Here is a 25449-nt window from a genome sequence, read left to right as displayed (position 1 = left end):
AACGCAATGATATGTTGTCCTACCTGCCCGTCAACATATGTATTTCCATACCTCCATACCTTGCTCATCATCAGCATGTTGATACAGTCACCGACGGGCGCTGGAAACAAACAGCAGTTCCTCCTGGACCAAAACAACAAGCTTATGCTGCATTCACGACATGTCGTAACCGTTATTAGAGATGGCAACAGGGGCCCGGGAAGATGTTTTAGGTTGGGGGTGTTGTGTTTTTTTTTATTTTGACGGGGTTTTGAATAAGAAACCATATCCAGAGTGGACGAATAATTCCTATGCACCTGCAACGGTCACAATATGACGTCACACTCTGCGCGTATGTTTTAAAAAACATAATTCAGTATATAAATAGGCAATACTTATTTATTAGCTCACTTAAAGTGTTTATTACAAATAAATTACTAAATGCTAAAAATGAATAAATGTAGGCCTATATGAACAAAAATTTGGCGTTGCATAATCCGGTGAAAACAGCACCCCTACTTTCCGCGTCCCTGGATGGCAACCCGTGACATACTACTCGGAGCTGTTCACGTCTTCAGAATCGGATTTATGCGTTTCTGTGTCAACACTATCAGCGCCGACATGAATCTGCAGCAGTCAGGTGGTAGGCCTACAAGTCAGAATTTTGTACGTTTTTTACGTTCATTATTGTAATGTTATGTCCTTTGAGACATGAGGTTATTTACCACCGTCTCTCGTGACGCGTAAGAGAGCTCGTAAGTTCCTGGTTTTGTGAATTTGTCAGGATTGAATTGTTTAGCAAACAATGATACTGTTGCCGGGCATACACTTTCGCTCTTGTACAGCTTGAACTACTCTAGCTGAATGAATGTGGACCAGATTCAAGAATGACTCATGTCAACAAATGTCCATTCAAACATGTGGTCATAAATGAGTGAGACTGAAAGGTCAAGGAAATTATCTTGTGGGTCACTTTTTCCAAACCTACAAGCACAACTTTCCAGTGGAATGGACTATTTGAATGCATTAATTCAATCGTGCTGTTTAGCCAAGCACTTTATCCCTGTCCCCTATAATCTTGTAACCTATCTTTCACAATACCGTAAATGTATTCTGATGAAAAGCATTAAACTTATATGCTTACACTGTTGTATGGAAAAAATGTTATGTTTCTTTTTTTTGGAGGACCAAATATGCAAAATGCACTGCTTGTTCTAGCCGCAAGCAAAGAGGAAATCTCGAAAGCACTAAACAACCACATTGAGCTACAATATGCTGCAGTCTTGAGGTAATAAAGACAGTATGTAGAAGCCCAAAACTCCACTGAGGGTTTTATCGGTTTTCAAGAGCGCTGTTCGTTGCTATTGTTGTTTTGATCATCGATTTGGAAAAGCAGACTCGTTTTGCAAAAGCTCAGAGTGAACATCAGTCTTGGATGATGAGAAACCCAACCCTATCTTATTTCCAGCTGAATAGCCAATCAGATCACACCAATCACAGTCTCCATGGCCTTTGATTGGCTACCGATGACATCATTACTACAGAAAGTAAAACACATCACCAATTAATGACAGAATGCTGTTCAATCAGCCAATCAGCTTGTTGTTTGGAAGCCCCTGACAACATGCCTTCCAGGCTGACTGTCCTTTCTTTCTCTCATCCTTCAGACAACTCAAAAACACAAAATCTTACACTAACATGAATACAGCTTTTTGAAAAGACCAGATCAGAGACACACCTGATGACTTTAGAGCTTGACATCCTTCTACATAATGATTCTGGGATCTTTTTTGTTTTGTTTTTCATTTAGAAGTCAACATAATTATTATAGTAGCATGAGGGTGACCGGTGTCCCCCACACATAGCCATTACTCACAATGACGTTATATAGTTGGCACTGCATATTCAATCTGACTTGCGAGATAAAGTCAGGTTGAGCGTGGCTGAGCAATACTCACTGATAACTGCAATGCAACATCAGTTGTACCAGTCTGATATTAAAAGGGGTTTACAAGGTATCAGGGTCAACGAGATAGAAAAGTGAAAATATCTGAGTGAGCGATGAGGGTCTGTGTTACAGGACAACCATTTTGTAGGTCCTAACACAATCAACCTTTCAAGATCACTGGCAAAGCAAGCCTATGCCTTGACCAGGTTTTTCAAAGGAAATGACAAAAGCAAGGTTTGAACAATATAATCAACAATAGACTATCTACCTATTATTTATTTTCCAACATTGCTATAATTAACCTATGAATTTCATGGCTAGGACATATACAAAGGTGTTTTCTGGTCCATATCTAATTCACAAAAACATAGGAAGTTTTACTTTCACTAAAATGCTATTTTATGATGCTAATCCATTAAAGGAATAGTTCACCCAAAAATAAAAAAATTCTGTCATCATTTACTTTCTTTCTTCTTTCACAATATCCTGCTTTGTTCCACAGAATAAAGTCATAAAAGTTTGTAATGACATTAGTGTGAGTAAATGACAACAAAGCTAAATCGATTTTGCACCTGCATTATTGATTTTCACTCAAAATATATTTGTATGTTACACATGAAAAAAGAAAGTCGTGAATGTGGGAATGACGTGAATGTGTGTTAATGATTACAGAATTTTCCTTTTTGAGTGAACTATCCCTTTAAGAGGAATTCTAGAAGAATTTGTTGTTTCTATGCAACAAAAAAAACGAAACGCTATGGGAACTGCACAGTGATATAGTGTACGAAAATTCACAGCTGTTCCTATACAGTGTATTTTACCGTGGCTAATAATTCAAGCAACTTAACATAAGCCATACCATGAGAGATGATTACTTCACTATTTTGACACGTTTAGAATCCACAGGCAGTTTCTCATGGTAAGTCAGCAGCTCTCCCACTCCATCTACTGGTGACTCCTTTCAACTGATGAGGTGCCAGATACCACAAATCCTTCCTCCATGCAAGACTGTGCATTCTTCTTCTTTTTTTTTTTTACACATTATCTGTCTTCAGTTCAAGGATGTGACGAATACATTACAAATAGTAATCGCCCAGCTTCAATTAATCTAATACCAAAGTTAGATATTTTAGCTTTTTTTTATTTATTTTTTTAACCTATTTAAAAAAGAATGCACAATTTATTAGTACCATATTGAGTATTAATAAATTACTTAAAAAAAAAATTTTTTTAGTAGAGTATACATTTTTAAAATCTGTTATCGGCCAATAAAAATATAAAGATAAAAATGTAACTATCTTTGTTGGTTATCTTTATATGTCAGCACATATAAAGATCAGCACTGCTCAGAATTTGTATATTTTGCAGCTCTATGAAAAACAAAACAAAATAAAAGATATTTGCTGACAGTTTGTCCATATCCACCAAATGCACTATATTATCATTTTGCCATTTTTGTGTAATTCAAACACTGACTATGTGGCTTCTTTGGAATCATTACTATAAAAATTTACATATGAAAGTGTTAATGGTTAAAGCTTTTTATAGAGACTCTTAGGACTATTTGGAAATTAAAAGCATATTCTTGCATACTGTATGTAAATGTGATTTAAGAAGATGAATCCCTTTTTCATGTGCTGTAAAACCCTTCATATAACATGTCTATTAAAAAGATTGTTATTGGTATAGTCAATCCATAAACAGAGACAACACAGAAGGCTTTCTCTGGGACATAAGTGAATTATTTCGATTTGGCCATATCTATACACTCCAAAATGAATAACACACTAACAACAGATTTAGTATGAGGCTATTTAAAGTTGAAATAATCAACTCAGCGGCTCAGGATAGTGCAGAATAGAGCTGAAAAAGGCATGCAGTGAAAATTACAATATGCAAAACAGCTCAGCTATACAAATAAAATGTTTTTCCGGCATTTTCAAACTTTTAAAGGCCATAAAATAGAGAAGTAATTAGAAACAAAACATTCATCTGAAATACAAATGCAGCGAGTAAATTAGGATCTATAACCAAACTATATTGCATTTGGTGAAATAAGTTAATTCCTGCTCAATTTCCATTAGTCAAAGAATATTCTAAGTAAATATTCCAATCAATATTCCACATACATTAACAAAGAGAGAGAGAGAGAGAGAGAGAGAGAGAGAGAGAGAGAGAGAGAGAGAGAGAGAGAAAGATAGGCATGAAATGCATGTACCAGAGGAAGTTCAAGTATTATGCGCAGCACATTTATAAATTATCTTATTTTGGCACAAGAAAATATATTCAAAGATGTCAACAGAGATGATTAAAAATACTTCTGAGAAAGCAATTCATGTCGAGAGGAGATGGGGGAGAAATACTGGAAATACCGTGTTCAGCTCTTAAAGTGTCAGTTCTTCCCGAAGCCAATAGCTTTAGTTCAGTTCAGTATGTTTTACTGCAGCTGGTTTGCTCTCCTATGAGCTTGTTTTTGCATTACAAAGTCGGGTTGATAATGACTTCAATGACAAAGTCATCTAAGCCTGTTTCTCTTGACCACAATGGTGCCAGCCACAATGTCATACACAGTCCTGTTGTGCTGAAAGAAAAGGAGTGTGATGAATGCCGGAAAAAAGAAAGCGATGGAGAAGTTCTTGTTTAACGCTCTCACCGTAGACCTACAAGAAAATCATAAAACAAGAAGTTTCAATAGAAATTTTGGAAAAAGGTCTAATTTTTAATAAAATGACAAAGAGTGACATTAACAGCAGCACTGACGCAGAAAGCGTGACGTTTGTCGCTGGTACCACAAGAACTCGGTTTGGCTGAACCAGAACGGAGCTGTCACATGTGACCACTCGTAAGCCAATGAGAAACTTCCCTGGTGTCGCCCCACCAGCTCCCCAAATACATATGATCTGAAAACAATCAAAAACAGTTATAAAGGTCTTCATGAAATATTTCGGCAGATTAATTCAATTGTTTGAACTAACCTCATAAAAGCAAACTAATATCCTGTACACTAGAGCCACAAGCATCATCTTCTGCAATTCCTCCATTGACGTGTCCTCATCAATCTCCTCTACTATGAAGTGCATGGCAAACTTTGAGATGTCCCTAAAATTTGATTTTAAATGGGCAATGATTTGGTTGAATGAAAAACAGCATGAGTGATTTGTAAAAAATATAAATAAAAGATTCCAGACTCACTTCATTCCACTCAAGTGCACAATACTAAGGATAATTGTGGCTTTAATGAAGAAAAGAATGAAGAAATCCACCATTTCCGCCAAGAACCTTTGCAGAGGAGAGGGGATATAATATTCCCTACCTAGACAAAAAATAATACAAACATGAACTGCTTTTGTAAACTGAATCATTCTAATTACGAGGTACAGTTTTATGCACCATCTCATATGTCTTAATATATTGGATATAATATTAAACTCACATAAAAAAAAAAAAAGATGTAAACAATATTAGTTTCCTTTAATAACAATTAAGTGAACATAGGGGTGATTTCACTACTTTAATATGAGCATAAATTTCCACTTTTGCCATGTCTCATAGATCCATGCACACACTTAACATAAAACTGGCAATTATAAGGAAGAAATGGTGTTTCTTCATCTCCCCTTTCTCCAATAACAATGTCTCAAACAAAACATTTTCATATGAATTTTGATGTAATTGGTAATCATTTCATAGGTTTTGTTTCACTATAAAACATTCTATCCTGTTAGATAAAACTACAGAAATAGGCATAAAAAAAAAAAAAAAAAACCTGGTAACTTCAACACATTCATGTAAATGTCAATGCATCACTGAACAAATTTCAGCTAACTTTCTATCCAATTAGACACCATGTTAATGTCAGGTTTTACATAATGAAGCCATAATAATAGACTTTGAGCACCTGAGCTTGAGAAAATCATATTTCTAAGAGTCTGGCATACCATGTTAAAGAAATAGTATTTAACTTTAACGTAGACACTCAATCACATGCATAAACTAAACACAGTCCAAGAAGGCTCGTTTACATCTATACACAAAGCACTGAGCTGTCATATCCAACGCTAGCGATGAATATAATATTGCAGCTGGCAGTTTTAACAACAAAGAAAGTTAATAAAAGATGTATTAATTATTATGTATAATTACCAGGCTGTTGAGCATTTCCATTGGGTTGCTGTGGTTGTTGTTGTGGTGGCAGCTGCGCAGGCGCTGTGGCAGGAGCTCGAGAACTCTGTCCGCTCGCGTCAGCGGCAGCACCCGCCGCGTTCGCACCTGCAGCAGGGAAACCAAACGGGCTGCTAAACCAATTCCGAAGGTCTCCATTAGGCATATCTGTACCCCATGTCGTCGCTCCTGGCGTTTCATTTGTTCCTTGTGTTGGGAAACACGGTGGGAAGGAAAACGCAGACATGGCTATCCAGCTCTGCCAGTTCATATAGCTGTAGTAGTACTGCCACATCCACTCTTGTAATTTTTCGCAGTACTCTGTGGTGGTAACAGCGGTGGAGGTGTCTTGTTTGCCCTGGGAACAGGGCTTGTGAATATTTGTTTTCATGTTTTCGCCGTCCCTAGTTCTACTGTTTTTTGCCAACGATTTCTCCTTATCACCAGCGTTTTCGTCTAACTCCGCCATGACACTTTTGTTATGTGACGATTTATTCAACTTCCGGCAATATTTCGTAGTGCATAATAAAAGTAATAGAATAGAGGACATGAGCAAAAGCGCAACCTCTTCTGTTGCCTAGAGGTGTTTCTCTGTGGTATGCAATTGATGGAAATTTATTCATATTAATTCATATGGTGCAAAAGACATTCATATTCATGTACAGAGAAACTTTTTCTGTTTTTGCAGTTGTTGCTATTTACACTTAATAAGAATTAATTAATTTATAAATATATAATTGGGGAGAGCGGGATAAGATGTGTCACCTCCCTTAAATAGCATTTGTTCTAGCATTTTTAGTGTTCTTAAATGATTAAAAATCATATCAAATGGATTAATAACAGTTGACACTTTAATGAATTTAACTTTAAGTACAGTGAACATCTATTACAAGACACGATGGAGTCATGTTTATAAAAAATGGAGGTACGAATATCTCTCAAAACCATAGACAGTAAAAGAAAAACCCATACCATGTAGGCTACATTACTTTGCCCTTCTTTTACTTTGAAAATAAATCAATCATAGCTATGTAAGTAATAGTTATTTTACTTAATCCAGTAGCTATTTTTTTTATTAAACTGTTAGCTATTTTACTGATTAAAATGTAATATTTAAATTCTATTATATTATTAAGAATTAGTTAATTTATAAATACATAATTGGGGATAGCGGGGTAAGATTTGCCATTCCCTTAAAATAGCATTTGTTCTAGGATTTTTAGTGTTCTCAAATTATTAAAAATCATATCAAATGGATAACAGTAGACACTTTAATTAATTTAACTTAAAGTACAGTGACATGACAGTGAACATTTATTACAACATGTTACAGACACGATGGAGTCATGTTTCTAAAAAAATGGGGGTAAGAATATCTCTCAAAACCCATGCCATGTACATCACATTGCCCTTCATTTACTTCTAAAATAACTCACAACTATCTATTTTACTTAATTCAATATCAATATTTTATTATTAAACTGTATGCTATTTTACTGATTTACTGTTTTAAATTCAATAATTAATTTCTAATATGATACAGAGACACAATGGAGTCATGTTTAAAAAAAAGAGGGTAATATTGTGTCTCAAAACCCAGAGCCTATGTGAGACAGGTGTCGAGTGGGACAGAAATCATGATGATCATAAACCACATCAACGACAAATTCCAATTAGTTGAAGCAATAATAAGAAAATTGTGATAATATCAAGGTACAAGTTCAGAGCAGCAAAGATGTACTCTTCTGGACTGATGCTGTATTTGTGCTTTCCACCCAGTATGAGCTGCGTGTCCATCACCAGGTACTACATATAGATAATAAAAGGGAGAGACAGTAAGATAATGACAGCAGTAAAGTGGTATTATTAAGACAATAACTGATTGTTGGCAGAACATATTAACACTGTGCCAGCTTCATTGCACACACTATACGTCCAGTGACTGACTCATGACGTCCCCCATAAGGATTATTCATCTTTACACACAAAGCTGCGCCGTATAAAGCAAGAAAGAAGTGTATTTACCACAGAGAAGACCAAAGTTCCCAACGATGCATAAAGGATGTACAAATACTGTGGAATATGAAAGTTTGCATGAATGAATATAAACAAGTAAACATTTTTGATAAGAGAAGGAATTTGAGGATTTACCTGCGATCTCAGAATTGCACAAAGCAATGCAAATGAAAACAGCGTCCAGCCCATTGCCCATATGCTTCCTGAAGCAGCTGTGAAATCCCACTAAAAACAAGCAAAGACTGGTTTACATACTTTTTATAACTTAACAAATCGTTCATTTTAATTATGAAACTTAGTAATACAGTATGGTCTGATGTCACTGCAGTTTTGTAATGAATGTACGTACTTTAGACTGCAATGAAAACAAACTCATTGTAAGAGACACCAAAGCAGTTGCACCCACTGCCCAGAGCACTGCCTCTGCCGAATAGTACCTGAAAAGATAAGTCGGTTTCTTACTATAACACTGGCTGTGTAACTAAATTGTTCAATTGTTGAAGTTCAATTTCTTGGAGTAATTGAAGTGCATTTAAATCAGTTTCAATGATGCTTTTCACTCACACTACAACTGATCCAAGGAGAAGGCCCTCTGCAATTGTCTGTGTGAGAAAACAGCACTCAGCATTTACAAAATGATTCCATTTAATGCTCACCACAATTAAATACTACAGTTGTTCTGTGATTTACTTACAAAGAGCCCTAGGAAGATGAAGTTTAAGGGAACTTTCCGACGGATGTCACCACAACAGATGAGCACAATGATTAAAGCAAATGTTACACCCCTTGTGAAATTTAACCAAACAAAAGAAGTCAGTGTAACATAATATAAGCATATTATTTAGGACATGCAGAACACACAAAAGAGAAGTGCTCACATCATAGTGTAGGTAAACCAGTATGTGCCTCTTACCCAGTCACTGAGTGTTTCCCTATAAGAAAAAGGCACGAGTGTATTAATAATAATCACACAACTACTGTCCAAAACGTTTGGAGCCATACTATTTTTATTATATTTTATAATGCAAGTCTAAAATGCTCAAGCCTATGAAGTAACACTTAAGTACACTTCATTATCTGTTCTTTGAATTGAAATTAATTGAAGTAGGTGTGGCAAAATAAATACCAGTCTACTTACCAATAAAGAAAAGCACAGATGATTCCAACAGTTATTAATAGTTGAACCATAAGTGTCAAGTACACTTTTCTTATGAAACCTACATGAAGCACATTTGTAGACATGACACAAAAAAATCACACAAAAACACAATTCTAATTTAGCACATCAAGAAACATTGAGCGTATTATGTTTTTATGTATTAACATAACCAAGAGACGGAAGTCATTTCAAGAGAGCACAGCTGACCTCTTCTTATGGCTGCATCTGAAAAGCAGTTCTCGTTCTCAAAGCCCAGGGTGTACTCTGGGGGTGCGCTGTCTGGAATCCCCATATTGACATGTTCAACAACGGGGGGCATCATACCAGCGGTGGGCGGCCCAGCATTGTGCTGCGTTGCATTAGGATATTGCGGAGGGCAATAGGGATTGTATGGAGGGGGAGACTGCTCTGTGTTCATTGTGTCTTTCAACAAACCTAAGTGTAAGTGTAGACACACTTCATTTAGAAAATCGAGAGTTAATATTACAAACTGTGAAACTGATGCTTTTATGATAGATGTAATCCACACAGACGAAGAGGCCTATATATGCCAGCATTTTTATCTAATGACATATGACTAAGATTAAAAAATGTAGGGTGCCAGATTCTCTTTATGTAAAATTGTTACAATTTCCATCTAATACACAAATGTGGCATTATGATATTGTTAAAAAACATTTTTTTACATTGAAACTGCCACTTACCTTTTAGTCTGGCACCTCTCTGCTTCCTGTTGTGAGTTGTGCAGGGCAAAGTCTGTTCTCGATCAGTTTGTCTCCTGGGGGACGGACTTTACCTAGCCCATCAAATCAATACACAAACATTCGTGAGAGCCAAGTTCATGTGTGTGTGTGTCTGTGATTATTTGTTTTAAAATTCAACAAAGAATGAAAGATATTTCACAATGAAATGTACAATTTACAGTGATGTACCTCTACTGAGTGATTTTGGTTTTTATCATTTTAATTCATTTATATCACTTTAACTACAGTTGTCTCTAAAATAAAATAAAAATTATGCTTTATTTTAGAAGACAACCTCTTTGTGATGTAATTTAAGGGATACTTCACCCCAAAATAATTTTTTAATTTTTAATTATTTACTCGCCACCATGTTCTCCAATTCAATATAAGTGAGCAAGCTAATAATGACAAAAAGCACTATAAAGCATCATACAAATAGTTCAGTTAAATCTGGACATATTCTTCACACAAAGCAATTGTATAAATCCTTTATCACTTGAAATATAGAGTAGTATGTACTAACTTTACTGTTATGATACTTTTGGGAGTTTTACCTGTTTTTTTTTTTTGTTGTTGTTGTTTTTTATTAGGCTACGCATTGTGTTTTAGGGTTAATGGGAATTTCTAAAAAAATTCCTGGATAATGTCCATGGCAGAAAATTACAAGTACAATTTCCGTTTTGTCTTTTACAGTGTAACCACAATCCATTAAAGTAACATTACATTGCATATCCTGTAGATGGCGTTAAATATATTGACAACAACTAAATGTGCAGGTGTGCTATCTAAATCATGAATAAAACATGTATCCATAAGTTAAAATGAACGGGAAAAAACAAAGATCAAGAAAATTGTCATTAATAATTCATTAGCTGCTTAATTTGTATTTAAATATACCCAAACACTGGCGGATCGGTCCTGATTAATGAATAATTCATAAGCTTCTGCAGCAGGATTCATACCCACTGCTGCATGCGCAGGTTTCAAAAGCCAGGACACTCGAGCATTTTTCCCAAGAAAGAAGTCGTCTGTTACTATTTTCCACTTCCAGTGTATTTTAGTGTTTTCGGTTTTGTTCGTTGTATGACGAGCTGCCACAAACTTGGGTGAGAAAACGTCTGCAAGGTAGGTTTCCATAGCAACGTCGATATTCTTGCACGAGTTTCTTCAAGTGTCTCGTTTTAGAAGTTGCCCTGTTTGTTTTGATGCACAACCATAGCAAGGCTACAGGCAAAACGTGGGAGGGGATGCGAAGAGGGAGGGCGGGAGAGAGGGGACAGAGGCGAGGATGGGAGGAGAGAGAAGAGAACGAGAGAGAAAACCGTTCAGCCACTGGCCTTCGCCAGAGTGCTTAATATTCAATGACCTGTGATCCAAACTCACGCAGGGGACGTCAAAACAACAGTGGTTTAATCATCTCAAAGAAGGAAGCACGGGGCGAAGTGAACTGCTGCTCTTGCACTCGAAGCCAGCGCTTGTCATTGGCGATTTTCAAACTTTTTGCTTTTAAGAATTCATTCCCAAAGTCGGGATGGAACGGCGTCTTGTATCGTATGCAAATACGTCTGCTGACGTAGTTGATCATGTGGGTTTTGGCGTAGATCCCCCTGTGATCGCCAATTTTTTTCGGCTGTTGTCTTTAGGATTCGGCAGAATCATTACAATCGTACGCTTCTATTGGCCGTACACGTGGAAAAGTACGCAATTTTGGACCCGAGCTGTCATTAACCTCACATCCAAGCGTTTTCCGTTGGTGATAGGCAGGTAAGAATGGCTGAATTATTTGTGTCGGTTGGGAAAAATAGCAAACAAACCTTAAAGTTGCGTGCGCGTTTGAATACACACAATAAGTAGTTGACTGAAACATGCTGTAAAGCGCTTCTGATGTCAGTTGTTTATTTCAGCTGAACTTTGTTTGCTCAAGGTATATCGTAGAAAGTGAGCACCAGAATAACCGCATCGACCTGACCCGATAACCTCAGTTTTAACGTTTCCAGCGCTGTGATTTGGTGTGGCTTGCGGAAAGTTTCATAGAATGGTTAAAGTTAAGAGGTAATGGGCGCGAGAACATGTCTACTTCTCTGCTGTCGAAATAAGCAGCAAAATATGGCTACCAATGTCGACATGGCGTTACGTCGGTCCAAGTGATTTTTTTTATTGGAGTCTGTTCTGCCTCAATAAAACCCTTTTTTCCATTGTAAGCCACGATCGGAGTGCTATTTCGAACTGAGAATGGTTAATTCAAGCACTTGTATGAAGTGAGCATGGCACGCAACTACTTTGATTTCGGCTTGGTGTCGTATGATGTAGGCAGTGGTGACGCCTTCCACGACCATACTGCATGGCACACGCATCAGACGCGAGCCACATTGCAGCACTGTGTTCACATCTGTGATAGTTCCCAAAATTGTCGCATCCACACTACTAGAGGGCCACAGCACCCTACATAGAGCAAACGTGCATTTCTGAAAGCTGAATATACTAATAAAAAAGTGCAGATCTGAGTTGTTTAAAATTATTAATGTAGCATGCAATTGATGTATCGTAGCCTAAACCATCTCGGCGAATATTGTGATTCAAGTGTGTAAAACTAGCGGCCTACGCGTGATATTTGCTTCAGTGTTCAGTCAGATGGAATTCCAGATTATGGACAGTGACCGATTTCCCATCTGTCAGTCATCCCGGGCTGTTTACTCATGACCAGCAGGTCTTTCCTACTTTTCCAGGTAGCCTGATGTAGCTTGAAAATCACTTTTAGAATATTTATAAGGTTTAATGGCTGATTGGAAAAAGATCTAGCTGTTTTATCAGAGGGGATGCTTGAGTTTGAATAAAGTCATATCGAAGAGAGAAGGGCATCTGCATCTTTAGATCTAGAAGCAACATTTGTGGGGCCCAAACATCATATGTAAATAGTTTTTCTAAGCTACTCCTATTTCTCCTTCCATTGAATCTCATTACTCTGTGTAAAATTCACTGCTTGTGTTTTTACCACATGCTTCTGTCCTATCATGGACAGTATAATCAGATGTTTAATTTAGTTTACAGCATAATGTCAAATGAGAGAAACCCACTTTGGTTGCTCTGGTTTATTGACTAGTCCTAAATAACTTATTTGATGATCAGTTAGCACCATGTTTCACCATGTTGTTTATTAATCCGAGTAGATATTTGTCTTAACTTTAGAAATTGGCTTAGTAGAACTAAACAGAATATTTGTAATATGCGCACTAGAAGAAACGGCTATTCTTATGTGTTCGTTGGAAGGGCATTCTGATACATTTTCATTATTATCACAAGTTTATTCTGCATTGATGCCATTTTGAAATAACTTAACATTCTCACTCCGCCTGGCAAAAATAGACTTGTGTTCACCTTGTGGGCCGTAGTATGGCAACATCTCCCATTACAAAGTTTTATTCATGGAACCAATACTAAGACAACTTCTGCAAAGTAGTGACACGTATCATCAAAAGTGCAACTCTGCCTGAGTTGCTCCGGTGCAAAATGCAGTTTGTGCCAGGTGACTGGCTGGATTCAAAATGGCTGCCCGCGTTCGTGAGGAGCTGACGTCTTTGAGGAGGTGGTTGCTGCTGCCTCTGCCTCGTAGCTCGTGCTGTCGGTGACTAAGCCGACAGTCGCTGATGTCACAGCCGTGGGCTGGGCTCCCTTGAAAGCTGTGTGTTCTCTGTCGGTGCTGGTGGTGACTCCACTGAAAGCAGAGCCTCTTTGTGAGGGAGTCTGGCCTCAAATTGGAGCCAGGTTATTTATTAGTCATCACTACTAAAGCTATTAATTTCCTTCTGCATTCATGTCCTGGAAGAGAGAGTCAAAACTGATGTGTGCTACCAGCTGAAGTTGCAGTTCTGTTTTCTTATTAGAAATGCTGCATAATGAGTACAACAAATCATGATTCATCACTATGCATGATCATATTCATGTCATATCTTAATGCGCTCATACTCGTTTATGATTACATATTTGAGCATGTTGAGTGGCAGTGAAAGCAGCTGGGCTTCAATGCAGATGTGCCTCAGCATAGCAGATTCTTACTCGAACTAAAGAAAATAAAACGATCGGTTTGAGAAGGTTGTTTTCTTGACGAGAGAAGAGTTCAACTTTTTGCAGTCGCTCACTGTTGAGCAAGCCTCTCTGTTGCCAATATTCTGCCCTACTTTTACAGTCGTGACCTAGCTTTTTGGAGGTGTAATGGAGAGACTGCATATAACTGTACTGACCATAATATTGAGGAGTAGAATGATAAATATTGCTAACAAATGACACAGAAGAGTGTTAAAGGTTATTTATTTACATGTGCTAGATTCAAGCAGCTGCATTATGAAGTCCTCGGCTGACTTGAACTACATTCACCTTGTCTGAGCTGTTGTATAATTTTTAGTTCAGCTAAACTGTTATAAAAACTGTGAAAGATGGTGTTGCTCCATCAGGGACATGACAATGTTGAGTTTATGTTCATGTTTGTTAACTGTCATATCAATCCACTGACCTGTAACTTGCAGTTAGGATAAAATAAAATAAGGGTCTGCAGTCAACATTATCTCTCATGAGGAGTGTCACTCGGGAAAGATTATTATTTTTGAACCAGTGCCTCTGAGGCCTTTTTAAAAATTATTACATTTAGATTAACTTCTAAGATCTAGCTAAAATGTTTTTTTTTCTTTCTTTTTTTTTACAGGTGAGAAGAAGCTGGGTAAAAATAGGTGGCAGAGGACGAAAACTTGCCACATAGGACATTACAGATATTGTGCTCTAAAAGGCAAGACCATCATTGACAGGTGGGTTGCTAATTTAAAAAGATTTGTGATGATACAATGATATAGAGTCCAAACTGAGCATTACAGTGATATTTGTACTGCAGTGATAAACCATGCTTTGAATAATTCAGTCATACTATGTAATTAAATAAGCTTTCATCCTTTACAGGATTTCAGACTTTGAGACCGATAATAGCTTAGGATGTGCTTTTACCAATGAAAAGAGAATCGCTAGTCAGTGAAGATGGCCCATTTTAATGCAAAATTATAACATCAAAGCTGAAGAATTTACCCACTCCTCATGTCTCACTTATCTTTCAGTTCTCTGCTTGTAATATGTTTTTTCCCCACATAAATATAAAGAAAATAAGGACAAATAATCAAAAATAAATACAATAGAGCAAAGATACAGATAGAAAAACTGTGCTTTTCAGGTAGGTCTAACATTGGTTTTCAGGTACAGAAATTGAATAAAGTAATCAAATGTAATTCAACATTGCATATAATCCTTACTATAGAAATGAAATCAAGATTAATCATTATTAAAGTTTCAAAAGCTATTTAAAGTGATGTCCTTGTCTTTTGTTGTTTGATTAACATTAAAAACACAGACAACAGGAATATACATAGGCTACATATATACACACACACACATGCACAAAGAACTCAATTGTTAGATGCACGTGACCTAGGGATATTAAAATTATGACTGATACAGATAAACGATAAATAATTGTATTCCTGATAAGTGATAAATTCCTTGTGTTTTGTCTAAACAAATTAAAAATACTATAAAATTAAAATCAATAAATTAAAATCCAACAAGTGAATTTAGGCCTCACACCATTATAATTTGTTTTGATATTTTCTAGATTAACTATGTTAAATGAATAAATTATTAATACATTTAAAGTTTAACTTTAATTGAGCATTAGAATATGGCCAATATAATCTAAACGTAAAAATAGGGGAAAATGATTGTGTATAAATAAATATTTAATATCGACCGATACAGAGCAATTAAAACAATCTCTAATAACAATCATCGTTAATAACTGATATGGTAGCAATATATTGTGCATTCCTAAAAAGAGCTCATGTCAGCTGTGGCATTCATTGCATGACAAGACAATTGTGATTAATTTTCTCGTTCACATCAGCATGTTGGAATGCATTGGATCAGATGGGGAAAGCTATAAACAAAAAGAGACCCGAGTTCATTCACAGTCAGTTTTCTGCCTCCCAGTTTTCTTCTCATCCCTAAAATGGTTGTGTTGGTGTCATTGTGGAGTCATGCAGAGCTTTAGATCCTAGTGTGATGTGTTATTCAGCCCTCTTGTGTGTTGTGACTCAAACTCACAGATGGCTGACAGCAGTGATCAGTGTCCAGTGGTATGAGTCTCATAAACCAGTTGTCGACCATATCAAAGGCGTAGAATCTGCCAAAATGTATTTTTTGTTGTTTTATAAGGAGTATTTCAGACAAAGCAGAGAAGACAAATGTTGCCATTCATTTCAGAACTGGCAGCAGTTAATGTTGTATAAATGTTATCAAGTCATCAGATCAATAGTGGCTGTTTAGAATTATTAAAACCTGTTTAATGTTGCTCAAAGAAAACATTTGCCAGCGAATGTAGTGTAGATACACACAGTCATGTTAACCAGCCGGTGTTACCGGATTAGCATTTTATTTAACAAAGTATTTCATCTGAAGCTCATAGACTCAGTGCTCACACATGACCCTGATCTCTTGATCCTCAGTGTGACCCTTTCCATGAGTATTTCATAACTCTCTGGGGCAGCAGCCATATAAGTTAGTGGTTGGCTACAGAGATTTAGTTTCTTTTGAAGACACTGTATGCTGCTGATGAGTCAGGCCTTTACAGCAGAAATGTCATGCCCTCTGTCTCTGGTTACTTAGTCAAAATTAAGCATGGTTTTCCCTGCATAATAGTGCCCAGTTTCAAACCGATGCACTGTGATTCATAAAAATCCTTTGTTTTGTGTTATTTTTATGGGCAATTGATTTCAGATCATGTTCTTTTGAATGACACTTTTTATGGCCTCTTAGAAAGAGTCCCTCTTTTGTGGAACTACACAGGGAAATTTCCACAAATAGGGTGTAGTTTGGTGCCCCGTTACCTTTTCAAAACATAGAGGACATTTTTTACAGAACTTGCATGTAAGACAATAGGTTATTTAAAATGAGCTTAACCTAGAATGAAAAGTTTGTGGTTTTAAATGCATCAAATGTCTGTACAAATAGTGATTTAGGCCTTTAACTATAATCCAACAATTAAAATCATACAACTGTGTAATTTTGTCCCAATCACAAATTAAATTAAAGCTGCAGTCCGTAGCTTTTTTGGGTTCAAAATGATCCAAAATAAATTCTTGAGCAAGTACATAACCAGCCAGTGTTCAAAACTATCGGCTTGCCTTAGCTCGATTCAAAATGGTAAGCTTGTTTTTAATTCCAGTGGTACTGGGGGATTTCCGCGGGAAATTCAAGCATGTCTTTGCGTCATTATGTCACATAAAGAAGGTTTCTCGGCTAGTAGGCAATATTGCGTGTGAGGATGTTGGAGGTGGAGATTTATAGTCTATTCTCGCAGCACTTGATATAATTAAAGCTACACTGTGTAATTTTTTTTTGTTGATTCTTAGCAAAAAACACTTAGTTCTTTCAAAAAATATGTGTGCTCATTAATGTATATTTACTTCTTTCAAGTAATAAAGTATTCTCGTAAGTTTATAATCTGCCATTGAAAGTACACGCGGGTGAGGGGTTCGAATGCCGGTCGCCATGTTGCCCCTCCATCTTGAAACTACATTAGCCAAAGAGGGACATACCTGTAAATTCAAGCTTCGCCTTTCACGCTTTACACTCAGTGACACAGAGACGAATGCGAGGGGGAGATTACTCGCGACTGCCGGCAGATCACGCCTATTTTCGAGGACATGTAGCAGAGTCGCCAAGGAAGTGAAAGAGAGAATTAAAACGTCAACGCGACAGGCAAATCAGCAAGACCAAAGTCAATTCTGGAGTAACTTTTCCCAGATGGAAAGAGCTCGTGAGGAGCGAAGATTTTAAAACGGACGCCAAAGTTGCCTGCTTTCTTCTCGACAGGTAATTCAGCCTATTTGTGTAAATTCGAAGTTTTATAGTTGCTTGTCTAACCATAGCATGGTTGTGCATAACGCCAGAACGACCTCTAGTATAACTTGAGTTACTTTTCCTCACGTCAATGGTGAAAAAGTATTGTTTACCTTGTAACATAAATCTGTGCTGCGACGGATCACAGGTGATAGTTTTAAAGGCGCAATTGGACGAAGTCGAACTGGAAGCCATGTTAATCTTGGAATAATACGGCCATCGTAGGAGTTAAAACGCCCTCGAAATTGAAAGGAACAGAAACTAATATTCACTGGTTAGTCATATACAATTTCACCGCTAGATGGGGGAAAATATCACACAGTGTAGCTTTAAACGTATCAATTTGATGGCCCATGCAAAAACAAGGATAAATATTGGAACAGCATTAAATGTAGTCACGCAATGCTGATGTTGTTAACATTAACAATTTGAGAACAAAGTATAATTTGCACGTTTTGACGTGATATGATAAGCAATCGTTAGATTTAATCGCCGTGATTTACTGCAATGCTTTTTTCCTCTTAATTGGTCAGAACAAAATTGGATGTTACTTACTTGTTCAGACGACATTTTCCGGTGAAAATTCTTATGTTGGTCATACTTCCAAAAAGTAGAATCTGTCATTGCGAATGCCAGTATCCATACCGGCGCGGCGACTGACAGCCACACATTCTCCTCAAAACATAGGATTCATGCTGTGTCGTGCACAACGCATGTAAAGTTGATAATTCCGCGAATAACTGCAATTGCAGATTTCGAACAGAGATGGCGACAAAGCGGAAAAACTGTGGACTGCAGCTTTAATTTAAAGCAAAATCAAAGCAATCTGTAAATTAATTCTAATTCATAAAGGCTTAATATTTAGCTGTATCCCATATTTTGTGTCCAACCCTGTTACTGCATGATTTTTTTTTTGGTCCCAAACATAGTCCCTTCTGAGCAAAAGCAAGCCACTGTTACTTTTTACTCTTTCTGAAATTGATTGTTAATTTCATTTATGCTTAATTTTGATGTTGGTTTATTCCGTATTTATTACTGGGGGAAAAAATGATAACAGGGTTGAAAAGGTTGCAATCTTTATAAAATGATTCGAAAATCTCTATTTTTTCTGACTGAATGAGGTTGACGATAAATGTTATTTTTCCCGCAAAAATAAACACCATTTTACTAATCATTTGCGGAACAATATTTTAAAAAAGAAGAATTTTCATACTAATCTATTTGCTGAAAGTGTCAGGAAATTAGGCGTTTATTGCAACCAGACATTTATTTTTGTTTCTGTGTTCTCAGTATCAACAAGATGCACATGTTAGCTTTTTTTCCCAAGTTTAGTTTTGCTTCCACTCAATAAGCATAATTAATGCACCCACTTATACTGATTCATGAAAAATGTATCAGCAAATACACAAGTATACAAATCTAGAATTAATAGGATGAATACAATCTCTCAGTGTGGGTTTCACCCCGAAAGAACAGACTCGGCCAAAAATAGGAATGCGGAACGTTCCTCATCTGGATGTCTGTGGAGAAAATCCCTCCCACCTGCTGCTGGGCCGTTTCCATGGCAACGCATGAGTTCAGCTTTTTCAAGGCCTGTCCCTTGGTACCCCAAATCACTGAAAGCCTGGACACCTACCCAAAGGACTTTGCTCTGAGCTCTGTGTCATTCTCCTTCTGTAAAACTACTTCATTCTCGCATGCACCTACATCCATCCTCATTTAGACAAACTATTTTTTTCTCTCTTAAAAAATGTTTAGTTCTTATTACTACAGCCTTGAAATATAATCGATGATTCTACTCTTTATAGATTAATATATTGTTCAGCATCAGGTATACATTTTGCTGTGTTCTCAGAGACCTCATTCCAATATTCAAAAGGAGTCAGTAGTGCCCACATTTTGAGTCTAAAATTGTTGAAGGGGGTGTGATCTGTACCAATTACACTCAACACTTTTAGTCAGTATTGTCATGAAAAATAGCACTCGGTGTACATCTGTGCAGTGCTGCAGGCTTCTAGAGCCCCGTTTGATGAGATTTAAATTAATTCTGCCTCGATCCCAAATTCAGCCCCCCCTACTGTGCTCCACAGTATTAACAGAGCTCAGTCTCCGCCCCTTCACAGAGGCTTCGCAGCAACATCCTCTTCTGGAAACATGCATGTCAATGCATGTGAATCCATACAGGCAACAAACAGTAGTGTTTTACAGAAACTGTAGTTCATGCTAAACACCATTGCCAGCCTGTGTTAATGGTTTAGTAGTAGAGATGCACCGATGTAATGGCTGCCGATATTTATTGGCCGATTTTTTTTTTTTTATCAATTTAAAACCATCGGCATATCGGCTAGCATGGAAAATGCTATAAAAAACAGATGGTTTATTAATGAAATCATTTATTAATTAGTTGTATAATGTCTGTTGCATAATCCAATGTTTTTCTCTGGGTAAAATAATTAAATACTTGCTAAAACAAAATGAAATCTGTACAAAATACAGCAGGGCTCGACAATAAGGACTGCCCGGGTCCAGCATCAACGACGCTCGGAACAGTTTATCCTTTGCACGTGTTTTTAAGCCATGCGAATTTAAATATTCAAGTGCAAGAATTTGTGAATGAGAACTCAGTTCTACTAACTGTGTGAGAAGTTTTGTGTGCGCACACATCCAAAGCATGGCCGGAAATTTTCGTATGCGTCATTCGGTGGCTCTGAATTGTCAAAACGTCATTCAAAATGCTTGCTACTGATGCGAAAAACACAGAAAATCAAACCCGATCCAAATTTTTTTATGACGGACGAAGGTTTTGGAGCCAGTGAGTAAACGTGATTGACAAAACATGAGGTCGTATTTATTTTTTAACGTGCGAAAATTTCGGCCGTGCACAAGGACCTTAAGGTTGTGAGAATTTTTTTTTTTTATTCTTGTTTTTTGTAATTTGCCTTTAGCGGTTTTAACCGCAAGTACACAACAATCAGTTTTTTTTTCTTATGTCAATAATGACTTTTGAGACTTGAGGCCAAGTAATGTTTCTTTTTAAATGGCTTTACATTGAACACTGTGATCATAAGTTAAGTGGTCTCATGCTTGATAATTTTTTATTGGCTGCAAGCCCTTGGCAAACACTTAAAATTGACAGTGTGCATGAGTGTTTCCTTTCCTAGTGATTTTCATGGGGTAATAAATGTACTGGCTGGTTTAGGTGAATTATTATTATTTATTTTTTTGTGTAGCTGCTTATACCCTGTTTATTATTGCTTGTATAGCAGAACCTCTTTTACCAAAATATGAAGATAGTTAAATGTTTATGTTTCTGTATCATGTATATGTTCTTTATTACTTTTTTGCAATGATGAGCAAAGGAATCATTATATATATATACTAATAAATTATACAATCTTGTTGATTTTTTTTTTTTATTGTCTTTTAAAAGCGGTTTGCATAATAATTAAATGTAAAAATTCTGTCTTTGGTTGTCCTTTTTTGCCCTTAGCACAGTTTTCTCAAAGAAGAAAAAAATAATTGCCAGGGTTACATTATACTCATGTTCTCACAGTGAGTTGAGGCTGTGACATGAGATGCTCAGGGTCCCATCCATATTTAATCAGTCTCCAATGTACTCGCTGAGGGCACCACAGGCCTGAGGAAGGCTATTATTGGCCTGGACAATTTCGGCCTAGCATAGGATGTTTTTGCCCCTCCCATCTGGACTGACCGCCATATTGCTTGATGACTCTAATTTAATACACAGTACCTGGGGTGTTTGTGTAAATACTTTCATGCAGGAGCCTTAAGACTTCAGCTTAAATTTGAATGAGGATCTGTAGTCCTGAAGTGACAATTAACAGTTAAAAAGCTGATACCTTTTGTGTTGATAGACATCTATCTAATCACATTGCAGTGACAAACAGTGACTTGTAAGCCTTTATTGTTCAGCTGTCAAACTGCATTTTCACATGAAGTGTCTGAAGGCGTTCACACACTAGATGTGGCAGTATCCTAAAATCAAAACTTGTTTTTTTTATTAAATTTGTTTTATGAATCTTTGCACACCGCAGCTGATGTTCGGCATCTATCCTGATATGACTTTGGGGACTGCTCAAAAGTGCTCAATTTTACTCTGAATTCAGCTTAAAATTATTATGTGCCATTCACAAGTTTTTCAAGTTCGACCCTATACAAAAAAAAAAAATCCTGGCTAGGGACATGTTGCCTTGATTACGACACCTTGATTATAGCCAATGTTTCAAGAACAAGTTTATCTATTTGTGGTTTGACAGCTCAAATAAAGCCCAATTATAGAGTATCTTTGTTTTCTTCATGAGCTGTGTCTGACCTTCTTAAGCACCAGAGTGATTGTTATACAGGCTAGTTCATACTTAGATTATACCTTAATTCTCATGCTTGATAATCTGTCCTGCTTCATTTGTATCTTTTCTTGTTTTAAATAGGCTGTGTGGTCTGGGATGAAGTCTCATGAAGTCTTCCATTGGAGCTGACATTCACAGTCAGCTGAAACATCCTTTACCGATCCTCCACCAGACAAAGACCTGCCCATTGCCCATCACCAGAGTCCCCCTGCACTGTACCGTCTTACTCCCTGACCATGGCTAGTCGAAGAAAGTCTACAATCCCCTGCATGATCCGACCGGATGACTTCGTGACTGCAGACGATCAAGAAGAAATGGATTCTTGTGTGGACGGTACAGAAGAGAATGGATCATCACATGTGTCTTCTAGTGAGGACTGTACAGAGAGGAAGAGTTCTGTGAACTCTCTGCAGGAAGCAACAGAGATGGAGAAACCTGACGTGAAAACACGACCACAGAGGAAACTCCAGGGAGGTTATGAGTGCAAATACTGTCCATTTTCCACACAAAACCTCAACGAGTTCAAAGACCATGTTGATTCAAACCACCCCAATGTTATACTCAACCCACTTTACTTGTGTGCAGTATGCAACTTTAACACGAAAAAGTTTGATTCTTTGACAGAACACAATGAGAAGTGCCATCCCGGGGAGAGCAACTTCAAGTTCAAGAGAATCAAATTAAACAGTCAGACCATTCTAGAACAGACAATCGAAGGTTCAAACTGTGCAGTTATCTATGATACAACCAGCCCTCAGTCAGGAGAGGACTTTACTGCTTTTCCTTCAAACAAATCCACTACTGTTAAGCTGGCTAAGTCCAAAGCAGACAGTTTACGGCTACAAGACGATAGTCCGCTGGACAAACTCGCTCAAGATCTCCCGAAAAAGCAAATCACTGCAGTGAATGTGAACGGGACTGTGATAATCCCAGATGCAACTCTTAAAGACGGCCTCTCTCATATAATGCCATCTCTGCAACGCCCACCTAACTACAACTTAGTACCAAAAATCGCTGTCCCCTTGAACACTTCAAAATACAACCCCTCGTTAGATGGCAACTTGACCCTCATCACCTCCTTCAACAAGTTTCCGTACCCTACTCAAGCAGAGCTCTCTTGGCTCACTGCAGCCTCCAAACACCCCGAAGAACAAATTAAAGTGTGGTTCACTACCCAACGGCTAAAACAAGGTATCAGCTGGTCTCCTGAGGAAGTTGAGGAAGCACGAAAGAAAATGTTCAATGGAACAATTCAGTCTGTTCAACAAGCATTCACTGTCTTTCCTGCTCAGTTAGCTCAGTCCACTAAAGCTTCACAGCCCCTTATCCAGACCGTCTCTTGCCATGTCCTTGGACAATCTGGCCTAGTGTTGGCACCAGTTACCAATGGCTCAAATCCGACCAGTTCTCCTCTCACACTAACAGTCACAAATCAAATAGCACAGGGTGTCAAGAGGCCCCATACAGCACCACTTGTTGCCCCAGAGATAAAGAGGCCTTCAATAATCCAGTCTGTTCAGAGTATTCCGAAGTCTGTCTCTCCAACACCAAGTCTTTCTTCAGATTGTGAGAAAACCCCTGATCAAATCAGAGAGCTGACCACTAGCTATGCTCAGTGCCAGTTTCCTGATGATGAAGAAGTGTATCGTCTCATTGAGACGACTGGCCTCTCCTGGGGAGAGATCAAAAAATGGTTCAGCGATCAGCGCCATGGAAACCATAAGGCAGTGCAACAGATTAAAACAGACTTCTCTTCAAAGGACAGCCAACCACATAAGCCTGTCGCCACACAGTTTCCACTACTAGAGAGAGTTAAAGGCAAATCCTCTGAGCAAATGAAAAAGTTAGAGGAGAGTTTCCAAAGGACTAGCTTTCCAACCCAGGCTGAGATAGAGCACCTTGTAGCAGACACCAGGCTCTCCAAAAATGAAATCGATTGCTGGTTTGCGGAGCGCCGTGCACTACGTGACAACCTGGAGCAAGCCTTGCTCAACTCGATGGGTTCGAAAAGGTTTGAGCATCACCTTCAAAGGGGTACATTGAATGGAGTCCATGAGCAGGACAGCAGAGTCAGGGACTCGCCTCTTCCCATTCTCACGTCCTCAGTGTGTCCAGAGGCCATTGATGGCAAATCACTCTGCCTCCTTAAAGACGTGTTTGCACAAACCCAGTGGCCCTCACCAGAGGAGTACAACCAACTAGAAATCCAAACAGGGCTAGCTCGTACAGAAATTGTCCGCTGGTTTAAGGACAACAGATCTGCTCTGAAGAATGGAACTTTAGATTGGATGGAGCAATTTCAAAGTCTTAGCAACAAAAGACAGAATGGACAAAACAACTTGGTGATCACGGATCAGACACAGAGCGTCCTACAAAGACACTTTCAAGAGGCAAAGGTACAAAAAGGGGAGGGTTTTGAGAAGCTTGCAGAGCAACCAAAACTAACCAACCAGGACATAGTAGAATGGTTCACCAGTAAACTGGGCCACAACATGCCTGATATCAGCAAGAGCAAGGAACATGGACAGGGAAGTGTAGATGGTAAGAGGTGGGTTTCATTGGCAGCTGACATTGACAGCAAAGACTATGATGCACAGAAAGTGGCACGAGACCTTGAAGTGCTGTCAGCAGAACACCGAGTGACGGGATGAAGTTGTAAAGGTAATAGTCTTATTTTATTTTAACTAGCTGGTTGATGTTTTGAATGGAGGAGCAAGACAGTTGCTTTCACAGAGTAATAGCGGTTTCTCGTGATAATGCAGCAGATGTGGCTGTAAGACACTCAGGATGTCGGCAGTCTATAATTTAGCCTTTAGAAAAACAGCTTAGCATTGAGCAGAGCCCAAATTTTGTGTTAGTTGGGAAGGGGGCAGTGTCAATTTTCGTTTTTCTTTCAAGCCTCCATCCATAATTTATGTGAGTCAAGTGGCATTTGTTGCTTGTTCTGTTGCAGAAGAAAACAGGCTGCTATGACTAAACTACATGGGCCTGATGATTAAGGAATGACCTTTGTCGTCGTGTATGGAACCAATGATCTCATATCTGGACTCTGAGGTTATCAGAGACAAGATGGAATGGGAGCATCTGTGAAACACTGTCCGGAGAGTGACCATGGAGTGCCAAAGTTTGACTGCTTTGTTGTTA

At 37.9% G+C, this 25449-nt stretch overlaps 3 protein-coding genes across 4 annotated transcripts; 1 reads left to right on the top strand and 2 right to left on the bottom strand.

Moving 5' to 3' along the window:
- Positions 1-3725: 3725 nt before the first annotated feature.
- On the bottom strand, positions 3726-6588 carry fam8a1b (family with sequence similarity 8 member A1b). The gene is made up of 5 exons (XM_082148763.1): positions 6071-6588; positions 5120-5240; positions 4903-5026; positions 4688-4827; positions 3726-4587 (listed from the first exon to the last, which is right to left on the bottom strand). Exons 1-5 carry the CDS (start codon positions 6555-6557, stop codon positions 4443-4445), a joined length of 1017 nt encoding a protein of 338 aa, XP_082004889.1. The 5' UTR covers positions 6558-6588; the 3' UTR covers positions 3726-4442.
- A 757-nt stretch (positions 6589-7345) lies between these two features.
- On the bottom strand, positions 7346-10076 carry LOC309483120 (protein lifeguard 1). Its single transcript, XM_082148764.1, has 10 exons — positions 9968-10076; positions 9471-9698; positions 9243-9321; positions 8983-9036; positions 8799-8889; positions 8669-8706; positions 8454-8541; positions 8240-8329; positions 8114-8161; positions 7346-7894 (listed from the first exon to the last, which is right to left on the bottom strand). The coding sequence occupies exons 2-10, from the start codon at positions 9679-9681 to the stop codon at positions 7745-7747; spliced, it is 849 nt and encodes a 282-aa protein (XP_082004890.1). The 5' UTR covers positions 9682-9698; positions 9968-10076; the 3' UTR covers positions 7346-7744.
- Positions 10077-11357: 1281 nt separating this feature from the next.
- zhx2a (zinc fingers and homeoboxes 2a) lies at positions 11358-24966 on the top strand. 2 transcript variants are annotated; one of them, XM_082149904.1, is made up of 3 exons: positions 11358-11770; positions 14703-14802; positions 22387-24966. In XM_082149904.1, exon 3 carries the CDS (start codon positions 22542-22544, stop codon positions 24954-24956), a length of 2415 nt encoding a protein of 804 aa, XP_082006030.1. In that variant the 5' UTR covers positions 11358-11770; positions 14703-14802; positions 22387-22541; the 3' UTR covers positions 24957-24966. The 2 variants fall into 2 exon arrangements, with proteins under 2 accessions (XP_082006030.1, XP_082006031.1); XM_082149905.1 differs by lacking the exon at positions 14703-14802.
- The last annotated feature ends 483 nt before the right edge of the window (positions 24967-25449 follow it).

Source organism: Leuciscus leuciscus (assembly GCF_965113295.1).
Source record: "Leuciscus leuciscus genome assembly, chromosome: 20".
NCBI lineage: Eukaryota > Metazoa > Chordata > Actinopteri > Cypriniformes > Leuciscidae > Leuciscus > Leuciscus leuciscus.
Note: the sequence above shows the minus strand (reverse complement) of the source record. Positions and strands in the feature narration are given on the sequence as shown.